At 39.9% G+C, this 15,819-nt stretch overlaps 1 protein-coding gene and 1 long non-coding RNA gene across 3 annotated transcripts in view; one reads left to right on the top strand and one right to left on the bottom strand.

The window, feature by feature from the left end:
• Nucleotides 1-15,819, top strand: part of LOC124805117 — a 188,482-nt gene that overhangs the window by 115,365 nt on the left and 57,298 nt on the right. The window contains exon 4 of one of the 2 annotated variants that reach the window (XR_007017397.1): nucleotides 12,602-12,730. The exons of the other annotated variant lie outside the window; for it this stretch is intronic. This is a non-coding gene — a long non-coding RNA (uncharacterized LOC124805117). Of the gene's footprint in view, nucleotides 1-12,601; nucleotides 12,731-15,819 lie in introns of those variants that run through there. 2 annotated transcript variants of the gene reach the window in all.
• LOC124805114 overlaps nucleotides 5,734-15,819 on the bottom strand; it is a 79,895-nt gene continuing 69,809 nt past the window's right edge. The window contains exon 6 of the mRNA XM_047265566.1: nucleotides 5,734-6,914. Coding sequence (XP_047121522.1) covers nucleotides 6,349-6,914 — 566 coding nt within the window. The 3' untranslated portion in view covers nucleotides 5,734-6,348. The remainder of the gene's footprint in view (nucleotides 6,915-15,819) is intronic.

Genomic DNA, 15,819 nt, shown 5'->3' with positions numbered 1-15,819 from the left:
TGTTTGGGACTGGATGAAGCGTCGTCTCATGCGGTCTGCACGTCCAGCACGAACGCTGGTCCAACTGAGGCGCCAGGTGGAAATGGCATGGCAAGCCGTTCCACAGGACTACATCCAGCATCTCTACGATCGTCTCCATGGGAGAATAACAGCCTGCATTGCTGCGAAAGGTGGATATACACTGTACTAGTGCCGACATTGTGCATGCTCTGTTGCCTGTGTCTATGTGCCTGTGGTTCTGTCAGTGTGATCATGTGATGTATCTGACCCCAGGAATGTGTCAATAAAGTTTCCCCTTCCTGGGACAATGAATTCACGGTGTTCTTATTTCAATTTCCAGGAGTGTAGTTTCTCAGTCCAGCCGAAGCTTGTAGGGTTTGTTGATGTATCTATCGTATTGCCACTAGGATGTCCAAGTTATTTGCCTGGGGAAATGGATCTGGAAACAATACATTGTGCGATTTAACAGAGACATTCTATAAAATACTCTGGAGTTTCAGCCAGTGGTGTACTGTAGTGGTCTTCAGTCCAAAAACTGAATTTGCTTACTGTATTCATCTCTTGGTTTCCCTCTATGACTCCCCACGCTTCCCTCCAGTACTAAATTGGCGATCCCTTGATGCCTCAGAATGAGTCCTACCACCCAATCCCTTCTTCTTGTCAGATTGTACCACAGATTTTTCTTCTCCCCAATTCTATTCAGTACCTCCTCATTAGTTATGTGATCTACCCATCTGATCTTCAGCATTCTTCTGTAGCACTATGTTTCAAAAGCCTCTATTCTTTTCTTGTCTAAACTGGTTATCATCCATGTTTCACTTCCTTACATGGCTACAAATACTTTCAGAAAGGGCTTCCTGACACTTAAATCTATACGCGATGTGAATAAATTTCTCTTCTTCAGAAACACTTTTTTTGCCATTGCGTCTACATTTTATATCCTCCCTACTTCGACCATCCTCGGTTACAATGTAATCGGCAAACCTCAAAGTTTATATTTCTTTTCCCTCGACTTTAATTCCAACTCCAAACTGACTTTTTGTTTCCTTTACTGCTTGCTCAATATACAGATTGAGTAATATCGGGGATAGGCTACAACCCTTTGTCACTCCCTTCTCAATCACTGCGTCCCTTTCGTGCTGCTCGACTCTTACAACTGCTTTCTGGTTTCTGTACAAATTGCAAATAGCCTTTTGCTCTCTTATTTGACCCCTGCCACCTTCAGAATTTGAAAGAGAGTATTCCAGTCAACTCTGTGAAAAGCCTTCTCTGAGTCTAGAAATGTGGGTTTGCCTTCCCTTAACCAATCTTCTATGAGAAGTCTAGGGTCAGTATTGCCTCTGTGTTCTCTGGAATCCAAACTGATCTTCCTCAAAGTCAGCTTCTACCAATTTTTCCATTCTTCTGTAAATGATTCATGTAAGTATTTTGCAACCATGACTTATTAAACTGATAGTTCAGTAATTTTCACACCTGTCAGCACCTGCTTTCTTTGGAATTGGAATTATTATGTTCTTTTTGAAGTCTGAGGGTACTTCACCCTTCTTGTATATGTTGCTCACCAGATGGAAGAGTTTTGTCACAGCTGGCTGTCCAAGGTTATCAGTAGCTCTAACTCAATGTTGTCTACTCTCGGGACCTTGTTTTGACTTAAGACTTTCAGTGCTTCATCAAATTCTTTATGTACTATCATATCTCCCTTCTCATCTTCATCTACATCCTCTTCCATTTCCATAACATTGCCCTCAAGCACATCTCCCTTCTGTAGACCCTTTGTATACAACTTCCATCTTTCTGCTTTCTCTTCTTTGCTTAGGACTGGTTTTCTACGGAGCTCTTAATACTCATGTAAGTTATTCTCTTTTCTCCAAAGGTGTCTAATTTTCCTGTAGGCAGCACCTATCTTTATTTAACCATACAGTAGAGTTGTATGCCCTTGGGAAAAATTATTGCTGTAGTTTCCCCTTGCTTTCAGCTGTTCACAGTAACAGCACACCAAGGATATTTTGGTTGATGATACAGGGCCAGATCAGTCAATCATCCAGACTGTTGCCCCGGAACTACTGAGAAGGCTGCTGCTCCTCTTCTGAAACCACACATTTGTCTGGCCTCTCAACAGATACCTCTCCATTGTGGTTGCACCTACAGTATGGCTATCTGTATCTCTGAGGACCCCCCCCCCCCCTCCCCCCCCCCCGGCTTGGTCTGTGGTTCATGGGGGGAGGACTATAAGTGATGACACAGTTAAATCTTCTAATGTAACACTGCTATTTTTTTTTTGTTCATTTCCTACAATTCACAATGTTTCCTCAATGTCAGAGATGATATATCATGTGAACAGCTTCAAAATCAGGTAGTTTGCACCTGTTTCCATTGCAAATGGCGAAGATTTATGTGACTGACTGTCAGAAATTCTGTTCTTGGTAAATTGTGACATGCAAACAGCTTTTGAATTACATTCGTTAGGGAAGTCATGGGCTCTGCCAACTACTCTTATCTGGGAAGAGTTTTTGAGGCAGTCTGGCTGAACTTTGAGGTAAATATACAGCTCAAATTGTAACCACCTTTCAGATTACAAAGCAACCCAACAGTGACTGCATCTATGTAAATTAAGTTTTACTTCTCCTTCTCTTATTCTTTCACAGACAGTAGAATCCATGAAGAAACTTCTCATGTGTCTACACAACACTAAAACACTTGAAATAGGTCATTGCCAACACGTACATTGGAAACATAATATCAACTGTATTGTTAACCACCCTGCAGAAGTCTGCAGTGTATTTTAATTCAGGCATCACAAAAGAAATTACTTCAGATATGATGTTGGAAAAGAGTTGGCAGGCTAGGATGAATGAGCTATCAGTCTTTTCCAGAGACTGTCAGATAGTGAGCAATAAGTTTAGGCTGCAATTTGAGTGCTCAACTGTCTTTCAACAATAACTGTTCTATTACATATTTTGTTATTTTTTTGGGTCGCCAATTGTAAAATCACCATCCAAAAAGTTATTCCTAAAATATTTCACAAACTTTTTTGAAAGATATAACCACCATTTGACTGTACAATGGGTTTTATTTCACAATCTAGACTTTGGCCTTAGGCTACTACCAAGTGCTATAAGCATTATAAATCATTAGACTTGAGCAGAACCCAAGTCATCATCAAAACATGTATCTTCAGTTACATAAACCAAATTCATCCAAATAAATGCTAGAGCATTTGTGTAATAAGCTAATTTACTGGCAATTACCATGACTCAGTTGATATAGTCGTGGAAAAATAGATGACCAAATGACAGGTTTTAAACTTTTCTACACTGTGTCTGAGCAGCCACAAAATCCCAAAATGTGGCACACCAGCAAATACCCAAAACATGTTTCCTTTCATAATTTAGACTGATGAAGTATGTATTTGCTTAGTCAATGTTAAATTCCTCCCAATCTTGCCTTCCCTCCCTCCCCCTCCCCCACCAAAGCAGATACGACACCAACTACAGCAGATCTTACATTCTGTATCCATTTAATGATACCAATCTGCTTATCTCAAGTCATTGTGGTATCAAAGTTATAATATACAGGCTGCTTCAAGTTTCCGAATAAACCATGTGCCATAACAGTACGTACCTGCCTGTGTGGTATGTATACGATGTTAGTTTCATGGTTGTACGATATATGACTGTCCACATCCATCTCATCACAGTTTAACAATATTAGAAGGAAAGTTGCTCTTCACCATATAGTGGAGATGCTGAGTTGCAGATAGGCACAACAAAAAGACTCTCACAATTACACAATTAAAGCTTTTGGCAATTAAGCCCTTCATCAACAAGAGACACACCTACACTCTCTCTCTCTCTCTCTCTCTCTCTCTCTCACACACACACACACACACACACACACACACACGGCTACAGTCTCAGGCAACTGAAACCACAATCATAATATTGTTACGAGGGTCATTCAGTAATTTAAAGAGACAAATTGCTCTGGAGAAAAAGCGTTTATTTTTTCGAAACAATACTTTTTCTACTTTTCAAAACCATCCCCTTGAACATTTATGCGCTTGTTCCAACAGGCTACAAGCTTTTTTATTCTGGCTGCAAATAACTCTTTATCTTTATGTTTAAACCAATTTCCCACTAACTTTTTCACATCCTCGTCCTGGAACTCTTCCCATGTAATGCCTCCTTCAGTGCACCAAACAAATGGAAATCATTAGGTGCCAAATCAGGACTGTAAGGGGGATGAGGCAGTACTTCCCAGCCCATTTTGTCAATGGTTTCATGGGTTAGTTGAGCAATATGAGTATGTGCCTTGTCTTGCTGGAGAATCACACCTCTCCTCTGAGATCCACGACATCTCTCTCTCATGACTGGCTTCACCTTGTTTAAAAGCAAATCTGAGTAGTATTGGCTGTTCATTGTATACTACTCTTCGAGATGATCATGAGAAACTGGATCTTCAGTATCCCAAAACACTGTTAACATGTGTTTTCCTGCTGATGCTTGGGGTTTGAATTCTTTCTCGACAGGTGAGTTGGCGTGCTTCCACTCCATGCTTTGTCTTTTGGATTCTGGCTCATAATAGGGAACCCAAGTTTCATCTCAAGTTAAAATTTTGTTGAGGAAGTGCTCTCCTTCTCTTTCATAATGTTCCTTTAGCTCTGGGCACACTCTCAACCTGTTTCCTTGGGTAGCCACATCAACTCCTTTGGGACCCAACTTGCGCATGTTATGTGGTACTTCATCTTGTTACAGATAATGTTATGAACTGTATCAGTACTAATTTGAACCTTATCAAATATCATTTCCACAGTCCTGCAAGTGGTCGGCCAGAATGACGTACGTCAGTCACTGAGTCGCGACCATTTTTGAACTGCTCTACACTTGTAAAAATTTGCATGATTCATACAACCTTCACCATAAACTTTAAACATCCTACAGCATATATTCACCGGTTTCTCACCTTCAGCAAGTAAAAATTGAATAACAGAACGTTGTTCAATTAAAGTTGACTCACCATCTTGAAATGTATTTTTAAGTTTATAAACAAAACAAATGTATTTTTGAGGTTATAAACAAAACAATGTTGGTACATCAGCTGATCAGGGCTCATCCCAGTATGCCAACTTAAAGCCATAAAAGTACCAAACTTGCCCTACTAACTGTGTATGTGCGGATGGATATGTGTGTGTGTGCGAGTGTATACCTGTCCTTTTTTCACCCTAAGGTAAGTCTTTCCGCTCCCGGGATTGGAATGACTCCTTACCCTCTCCCCATCCTTTCGTCTTTCCCTCTCCTTCCCTCTTTCCTGATGAGGCAACAGTTTGTTGCGAAAGCTTGAATTTCATGTGTATGTTTGTGTTTGTTTGTGTGTCTATCGACCTGCCAGCACTTTCATTCGGTAAGTCACATCATCCGTGTTTTTAGATACATCTTTGTTTTTAGATATATTTAAAACATACGCTACAGATAGTAATAATTTTAATGTTAATGCCACCACTTCTTCAAGGATGGAGAAGGAAATCGACCGTGCCCTCTCAAAGGAACCATCCCAGCATTTGCCTTATGCAATTTAGGGAAATCACAAAAACCCTAAATCATGATGGCCGGACAAGGGTTTGAACCGTTGTCCTCCCAAATGCGAATCTAGTATGCTAACCACCACGCTACCTCACTTCGTTGAACATATTGAGTCCATTTCTCTGGATCTGTGGGAAAACAGATAATACTGCAACCTTCAATGTTTTGATTTTAATTTTCATACACAGTCACACTATAATTAACATTACTAATGCCAGACAGAATGAACAACTGTGGTAGAACAAAAATATTAATGAGCAACAGTACAACACTTATTCAGTTAAGCAAGTGAAAGAGCATGCAAACTGAGTAGAGCTTCTTGATGGTGATGTAATATGCACAATACAAAAATTGAAAGATATTAACGATTGAACTTCTACAATGTGGGGTTCCCTTGTCATGAACAAAAAGCATTCTAGTACTGGCAGGTGGTAAAATCTTGGTTTAAAAATTACATACATGGTAGACAAAAGAAACCCAGTATTACACATGTATATCCAAGGGGTAATACATTGTTAACATCTTTATTTATATACAGCATATTCTGCTACAACACAAAAGGCATATTCTGCAACAACGCAAAAGTCTTCTCAAAATTAATTCAAGCATACTACCCTCTATACACTGAATTCTATATACTGTGTAATACTGATGAATTTCACACTTCAGTTATTCATAATTCATGGCAAAATACAGATGTTACTCCTACCAAGACACCACAACAACAAAAACATGCGTTCACCTGTTCACACCAGTATCAAAATAAATATTAACCTAGGCTAACTGCTATTGTTTTCCGCACTTTCTTCATGAGTGTTTCATATCTCTCTTCATTTCTGGATGCATGCTTCTTCTTAAGCTTTGTGATATGTGAAGAAATAAGATTTTTTAGTATGTTCCATTGCAGCATATCCAAGTTATGAGTAATACATGATTTTATGTTCTGATTTCTAAGAGTTTCCTCCATTTTCAAAAATGCAATCAAGTCAAAATGAGTTTTTAACTGAGGAATTTGTCTCTTTACTATCTTCGGCGCACTGATTCTATTTGTTAGTGATTGCGAATCTGTATTAGATGTGTTCTTTACTTTTTTATTTTTTTCTGTAGCAGCCACTGGAGGAGCTTCATAATGTACTTTTGGATCCACTTTTTGGGTGTTAGTCAAACTCTTGGTGGTGGAACTTGAGTTTTCGATAGTAGAACAATCATATGAAGTATATTCGCTACTTGGCTCATTCTTAGGTGATGTCAATTTGAGCATTCTACTGTCTGCTCCTGAGTTCTGATCATTGTTTTTTCTGCTAATCACTACTACATTTTTCCGCATTACCAGCTCTGTAAGGACATAAGATATGAAAATATAGAAAACATGGCTTCAAACAACAAAAATTAATTTGTTACTTACACAGAATTATGGTATATAAACTTTGGTTAATTCATAAAAATGGGGAGAGGGTTTGTACTACACAGAAGAAGTTGGCATTTGCCATCCTGCTAACAACGAGGTCGTTGGAGACGGAGCACAAATTCGGATTAGGGAATGATGGAGAAGGAAGTGGCAATGCCCTTTCAAAGGAACTGTTCCATCTTTTGTCTTAAGCGATTTAGAGGAATTATGGAAAACCTAGATCAGGATGGCCGAACTCAGATTTGAACTGTCATCCTCCCAAATGCAAGTCCAGTGTGCTAATCATTGTGCTACCCCACTCGGTGCATTACATGTATAGGTTGTACAATAATATTGATGATGATTACTACACGAAACAAAAGCAACATAACAAAAGATGATAAACAGTGTACTTCTGGGTGTTTAGCCAAATTTATATTTCCGTTTTTATGAAAATGCAAATATGAACTTGGGTGAACACTTGGAAATACTCCGTTAATCAGTTACATCAAGAAAATCTGAAAGATCATCGAAGGATGATTTGAGGGCTATAATCATTATTAGAAAAAATTATCATTCATTTCATTTAATGCCATAATATCTCTTTTCCAACAGAGACCAACCACCTATTGATGCTTGTTAAATAATGTCTCCCTATGTAGTGGGTAGTTACTTCTTCCATTCTATAAATATTTCAGGACAAAGATAATTAATCTGGAATGTGATAATACAATGAATGGTTTTTCTTGTTATTGGTAAGCACACTGGAGAACCTGTACGATGGTCATTAGCTCTGCTGTTAGAATAGTATAGTTTCATGGGAGCATATATTTTCCTTTGTTCTAGCCAATAAGCTCAAGCTAAGGGCTTTTGAATCAATTTTGCTTAATGAGGTATTAGTATACATTGGCTTTACCCTTCGCTAGAGCGATAATTTTCTAGGATACTGCGAGTGTATCTGTTTCTAGATTGTGGCAAACTATCCCTGGAATCTTCATTAAAAGTAAATATTTCTATTTCTTTTAATGCCAAATCTGGAAATTTAGATTTAGTACCGATTTTTGCATGTGAATAAAGTGACATTTTGAATAGTTTTAAGAACTAGCTTGGTATATTCAAACACTGAAGAACAGGAAATAAATAAATATCACTAGTTCACCATGCTATCTCCTGCTTGAAAGAATGTTTCTCAGTACATGTTTAACATTGACACAAAAAACTGGAGATGGAGAGGAGGGGAAGCGAGTGAATCTTAGTATGAATATTAGCAGTAAGCCTTTTAGCTTAGATGGAGGCACACAGTGCAAGTCGCTTTGATCAGTTCAGCAGGAGATCACATGCATTGAGAAATTGCTGATTTCGTACTCACTGATTGTGAGTTGGAGGAAGGGCGATGGAGTCACATATCATCTACAAGCAAGCAGGCATATATAGTGGCCCTCAAATGTCAGGCAAGGCCTAGTTCGAGACAGTGAAGAGTTCCAGCTAGTGGCCTTGGATGGACAATGAGCAGCAGCAGCGGATTCTGTGTGACTGAACATCATACTCAGATAAGTGAGTATACAAAAAAGGACTTTTAAAGCTTGCTGGCATGTACCTCTACACTGTAGTTATTGGTTTCCTTCATACATTTGTCTACATGTAACTCTGTCCATCTGTCACTTGACGCGCTACTGAAATAAAGAGTTCGATCAGAAAAACAGAATCTGCTACTTCCGTGATTTGTGGTCATAGTACCATATGTTATTGTGTATACCAGAATCGTAATAGAGTTATAGGCCATTTTGGCCATTTATTCTGGTAACTGATTGGAGAATCAAGTAAGCTTCACTTATGTTTTACACTTACTCTGGTTATAAACTAGTGCCTATGCCCCTCTGCATCTTCACTGTAAAGATATGCCCATTGGCAAATGACTCCTGCATTTAACTGCTTGCGTGTCAAAGGCATATGACCTCAAATCCTGCATCACCTCTGATCTGAGTGTGAGCCATGTAATTATGTTACAACCCACATAGGGTGATGACAAATCATATTACACTGATACACAAACAATTCCATTGCAATTACAGATTTGACTGTCTTCTTTGCATATAAATTGGAAAAGTTTTAGATCTGATTAAACTTAATGGTCGTGAAGTTTGTATAATATATTCTGGCTCAGGTAGTGATTGTAATTACAGGATGATAAGACTACAATAAATGTTTTTGTGAGAGCCTTGTATAAAGCTTGCAGTATGGAAAACAGTGGAACATGCAAATATACAAGGGTTGAATGAAAAGTAATGCCTCCACCTTCATTAATTGGGTTTGAATGGGAATATTTTAAGAAATCAAATGCACAAATAATCCTTATAATGTGATCTTTAATTACCAATATTCATTTTTCCACATAATCACCAGCCAATTGGATACATTTCTGCCAACGATGAATAAGTTTTCTGAAGATGTCACGGAAGAAGTCGACGCACTGTTTCTGCAACCACAGTCTCACAATTCTCTCAACATCTCCGGGTTGTGATGGTGTACCCACATTTTGTCCCCTGTCACAATTGAATGGAGAAAGGCTTCACCTTCATTCTCATAATGCAAGAGGAGTTCCTGGCAAATTCCAAATCTGTGCACTTTCATTTGAGGAGTCAGCATCCGGGGTACCCACTGTGCACAGATATTCCGATAGCCAAGCAAAACAATGATGTGACCCACACATTCTTGTGAAATGCTGATTATGCTTGCAGTTTCTCTCTGAGTGATACAACAATCGTCCCGAATCAATGTGTCAACATTTTGCTTGTGAAACTCGGTGGCTGCCGTCACAGGACGTCCAACTCTTTGTTTGTCATGCAGGTCAGATGTTCCCACCTCAACATCTTTAAACTTACTCGCCCCCCAACTATGCACAGTACTCACATCAACACAATCACCATAAAAACTTCTACCATTCTCTGAATCTCCTTTGGAGTGACACCTTCTGCTGTCAAGAATTTAATGACTGCACGTTGCTTAAATTTCATTGACCGACCATCTGCGCAGGGTTCCATACTTTACATTGTAACAACACAACCGTTCAATGCTAAGGTTTCCTGCCAGCTGGAGCTGTATAGAAGAGGCTATGGAACAAGCCAGTACTTGTCACATACCAATGCTGCCAACTGTTGAAGAGCTACGAAGGTGGAGGCATTGCTTTTCAGTCAACCCTCATACTAAGGATCTCACTGAGGCCTTCACAGACTGAAATTACCCACCCAACCTTGTACAGAAACAGATCTCCCACGCCTCGTCTCTCTAGTCAACTACTGCCTCCCCCATACCAACCCACTGGCCACAAAGGAACACACTCCTTGTGACTAAGTACCACCAAGGATTGCAGCAACTGAATCACATCGTCTGCCAGGGTCTTGACTACCTCTTGTTGTGCCCTGAAATCAGGAGTATCCTACCCATTACCCTTCTCACCCCTCCCATTGTAGTTTTCTAACACCCGCCACACCTATGCAATACCTTTCTCCATCTATACTACGGCCCTGCCACCAATCCCTTGCTTTCCTCCCTGAAATATATCTAGATGCAAGACCTGTCCCATACATCCTCCCACTACCACTTACTCCAATCCAGCCACAGGTACGTAGCAGTCCTAACTTGCCACCATCATGTCAATGCATGCTCTCGCAAGCAGTACCACATAATCTCCACCCCTACCCTGCTATCTTGCCTGTTCCCCACCACCGGACCTCAACATTCAATCCATGCTTCTTCCTCACCACCACTACCAATGTCAGATTGCTGTTCCCATCTGGCACCGTTGCTGTCCACAGTCCAGTAACAACAGCCAGAGACAGTGGTCATGTGTTTGTGAGTGGTGGTGCGTATGTGTGTGTGTGTGTGTGTGGGGGGGGGGGGGGGTGGGGGGGGGGGGAGTTTACTTCATAAGAAGGTTTTTGGATGAAAGCTAAAATGTATAGTAGTATTTTCATGGTGCTTATCTGCAGCTCAGTGTCTCCTCTATATGGTTAGTAGCACTCTATTCTTTTCATATTGTTGTTGAACATAAAAATTGGAAGCATTTTATCTTTTTACCAATTTCTATCCTTAGCCCTTTGAAGATTAAGTTTTTATATGCTCGCTTGCTTCTTTCAACTGAGTTATTTTGGAATTGTTTAATTACATGGGTTTTTGAGATAAAACAAGCTAGTGGCTTGCTATTTTCTCATAATTAATTTTATTGTATTTAATTAATTGAGAAGTGTTACATGGAAGTGTATAACTAATATAAAATATTTCCAATGTGTACTACTCTTGAAAACATGGATTTATACATAAAGGGATATTGCACTCTGCACACATAAACCTAGCATCTTTTCTTTCTTTGTCTTTTCATGTCATATGACTGCATGTGTTGCATGTTCTTTGGCTCTTGGACCCTTGTTCTGCAGCCTGTGGTACTACGTAAAGAAAGTTCCTCTGTGTGAGATTTGGTGGTGCCTCATGTGATGTTGGTCTTCCTTCCTTTGCAGATTTTATGCGAATGCCGTATTTCTCAAGCAACTGCCTCATGAGCTCCAAGCAAAAGTGTAGTAGCTGTGGTTTTTTAGCAGTTTGCTTTTCGTAAAGAACATGCCATTCAATACAGTTAAGTCCAAGAAGTGAAAGAAAACCTTTTTGTATCAGTTGATTGACTTTTGTGCACATTGAATAGAGCTGATCTGCAAGTCTTTTTTATCCGATGCTCGCATCTTCTGGCTATATTGTATGACAGTATTGCATTTCTTGCTTTTTCTCACCTGTTTCTCTGTTGTTGTTCTCTGTTACAACAATTGTGTGTGTATGAATTGTTGAAAGCATGTGCACTTCTTCCTTATCCATAAACTTTACTGCCAACGTACAATCAGTATGGTGTGATGTAATTTGTTCTTTCTTTCATTTTGAAGGCAAATCAGTTGACACACATTTCCTTTTTGGCCTAACTGTCCCACAGGCAACAGTTCTATTCTTGTGTGGAAAGGAAAACACATCAGTGGTTGTATATGTTATCAGCATTGTTGAGGTACGGTTTCAACAGAGTAGTTACAAGAGTGCCAGACACACCACGACCTCAAGTATCTTCAATTTCTGTTCCTCTTCCTGTGTACATTACTAAATCTAAAATAAATCTAGTTTCAACGTCATTCAATATGAACAGTTTTATTCCAAATCTGTGCCTTTTGCTTGGTATATGCTGTTTGAAAATGTCTACCTTTCCACAGCATTAGACTCGTCAATATACAAATCTCAGAATGGATTAGAATTGACTTGAATTTCACTGTTAAAAAATTTACAATATACTTTATTTCATGAAGCCCATTCATCCTCTCAGCATCTCCCAGAACACATGCACGACTGAAATATAACATCCTTAGAACTGTCAGAAACCTGTTCCTAGGTATTACTTTCGAAAAGAAAGATTTTTCAGTCAATGAGTCTGTAGACCAGTCGTCCTTTAGTCTATTCTTTTTTATGTGAACCTTCAGAATGCAGAGTGTTAAATGTGATACATCTAGTCTGACTAGTATTTCCCCGGAAGATCCTCGAGATTGTTCATATACTACTTTGTATATTTGCCTGTCAAATATAAGCTCAAAGCATTCACTTTCACTAGGTTCCTCACTTACAAGGACACCCAAGTGCGAGGTCACAAAAAGCCAAAGACGATTACAGCATTTGATGTCCCACATATTGTCCACCATGCAACCAAAAGATTGGCAGCTAATGGCAACATGGAGCAAGACTGGAGATATCCAATGGTGAGCACAGCATTAGGCTATGGAGCATAACTGCACTGCTTAGTTGACAAGTAACTTGCTACCGTGCTTGTGGTATCAATACAAAGCACAGCAATGGCAATGATAAACAAAGCAAACATTGCACTATGTCTACAACAGGCAGACTTTTGTCAGAAAGGAACCCAAGGAATTTTGCAGAGTAAGAAATGGCAGGTGAAATATTAGCATTTCTGCAAGGTGAGGCAGTGGAATGTGCAGTTTTCAAAGAAAAGTAGTAAAGGACAATCATTATCCAAGGAGCAGGTATTGAACACAATTATGCACACAGAATAGAGAAAAAAAAATTATGAACATATTTCGAATAAGTCTGCAGCAATATGACCATGTAGTACATAAGAAAAACTAAAAATATTCAAGAGAGGACAAGCCACACTTGGTACAAAAACTGATGTTTGCACATTTCAATGATACTCGATACAGTTTATAACATGTGCCCAAGTGTGACCTGCTGTGTCATGCACACAAAATTGTGCACAAGACAGATTACAGCAATTTCAAGAGAAGCAGTGGATGGTTGCATAACTTCAAACAGTATTCCAGAATTGGAAGAAATGAGTTAATGAAATTTCAAACAAATCATCAATTTGACAATGCACAGCCAACTGTGGAATCAGCCCAAAACTTTGTAGATGAAATAAACAAACTTATCCCATTGTTCAGTTGGTTGGTTGTTTTGGGGAAGGAGACCAGACAGCGAGGTCATCGGTCTCATCGGATTAGGGAAGGACGGGGAAGGAAGTCGGCCGTGCCCTTTGAAAGGAACCATCCCAGCATTTGCCTGGAGCGATTTAGGGAAATCACGGAAAACCGAAATCAGGATGGCCGGACGCAGGATTGAACTGTCGTCCTCCCGAATGCGAGTCCAGTGTCTAACCACTGCGCCACCTCACTCGGTCCATTGTTCAGTAAGGAATTTTTTTTCCGTTCTGACTAATTCGGAAATGCTTGTGAGAGGAACTCTGGAAATTAGAGATACCAAGAGAGTTGTACCAAGATGAACTAATGTCAGTGTCTTAATGCATTTGCAAACATTTATGCCAGCTATTAATCTGAATGATAAAGTGGCTGGAAAGTTATTTACTGTGCTGCGAGAAGTTGGATGGTGCTCTGCCCCTACAATTTGTTCTGGTGTGTGTGTGATCTTGCAAGGGCAGTAGGGAATATTTACATCACAGTAAGCAACAGTGGGAAAATGGGGATAAGAGAACTGCAACTATGATACGAGCACTGCTTTTGGCCAATAGCTGGTCACAATAACTTGCTTGTGCTTGACTCCTGGTTTGATTGCAAAAGTGACCCTTCTTTAGAGTAAAACATCTTTCCTTGGGAAGTTATTTAATGGGATAGATAAAAAAATCTACTCACCAAGTGGCAGCAGAACACACACATAGAAGACTGTTGTAACTGGCAAGCTTTCGGAGCTAGTGGCGCCTTCTTCCAGCAGAAGGGTTGAAGAGGCAGGAAGAAGGGTGAAGGAAAAGGACTGGAGAGGTCTAGGAAAAGGGGTAGATTTTGGGAAAGTTACCCAGAACTGCAGACCAGGGGAGACTTACTGTATGGGATGAGAAGGAAAGATTGATCATTGGGGACTGCATTGGATGAGATTTGAAAACCTGAGAGCTTAAAGGTGGAATATAGGGTAATATGCAAGACAGAGATTACTACTAAAACATTGTGCATGAGTTAATAAGAGTGAAAAGCTGAGTGCATTGTATGTAACAGAGTTGCGAGGGGGGGGGGGGGGGCTGTGAAAAACAGACAGGAAAGACAATGGAAGATTTAGAAAACGCAAATGGAGTGAAGCAAAGAGTAGTTACAGTGAAGAAAGCTGAGACAGAGGAAATTAATGTAAATTAAGGCCACACAAGGACATGTTGTTGTGTTAGTTCCCACCAGTGGAGTTCTGAGAAACTAGTGTCTGGGAGAAGAATCCAGATGGCACGTGTGGTGAAACAGGTGCTGAGGTCACAAATGTCATGTTGTAGAGAATGCTGTTTCGCAGGTGGCTCTTCCTTTGATAATATATGTTTGACTGGTTACAGGGCTCTTATAGGTGGTGGTAGGAGGTTGCATAGGGAAAGTCTTGCACTGGGAACGGTCAAAGGGGTAGGAGCCATAGGGTAGGTAGATGGGCGCAGAAGGAGCATAGAGTCTGACAAGAATATTGCGGAGATTGGGAGGCCGATGGAAAGCTATTCTAGGTGTCGTAGGCAAAATTTCAAACAGACAGGATCTCATTTCAGGGCAGGATTTCAGGAAGTCATGTTGAAGTACCTGATTAACACATTCTGCACCAGGATAATACTGAGTCACCAATGATGTGCTCAGGAGCTGTTTTGTGGAGGGATCAGCCGTACAAGGATTGGATGTGATGGCCCGAGAAATCTGCTTTTTAACTATGCTGGTGGGATAATTACGTGCAATGAAGGTTGAGGTGAGAATGGTGGTGTACTGTAAAGAGTCTGCATCTGAACAAATACATTTGCCTTGAACGCCAAGGCTGTATGGGAGGGAACATCTGACATGAAAAAGATGGCAACTGTCAAAATGTAAGTACTGTTGTTTGTTGGTAAATTTAATGTGGATGGAAGTGTGTAGCTGGCCTTCAGTGAGGGCGATATTAACATCAAGGAAAGTGACATGGGATTTTGTCATAACTGACTGTTTTTGTTGTTATATCAGCCTAAGTAGCCATTTCTCCTTGGAAAGTGTGTGACATTGCAATTCATACACCTGGAACCACCAGACAAATTCAGCCTCTGGATATTTTTTTTTTTTTTTTCTCCCATGCCTACAAAACATATTATCGCACCATCTGCAGCTACGCCTTAAAGGATAGCCAGTTTCAAGATAAGTTCCACAACAGACTGTTTCGCTTTCAGTTGCATGCCACCAGTTATCACCCCATTACACCAATATGATTCTACTATTTTTTGCATTCTTTAAGAGTGGATAACTGTCTAAACATCCCACATGGTTTATAACTTCCAAAGCATTCACCTTTGATCCTGATGGTGCAAATATTTGTGATCAC

This window comes from Schistocerca piceifrons, chromosome 7 (assembly GCF_021461385.2).
Source record: "Schistocerca piceifrons isolate TAMUIC-IGC-003096 chromosome 7, iqSchPice1.1, whole genome shotgun sequence".
NCBI classification, from domain to species: domain Eukaryota; kingdom Metazoa; phylum Arthropoda; class Insecta; order Orthoptera; family Acrididae; genus Schistocerca; species Schistocerca piceifrons.
The sequence above is the reverse complement of the archived record's forward strand: the minus strand, read 5'-3'. Positions and strand labels throughout refer to the sequence as shown.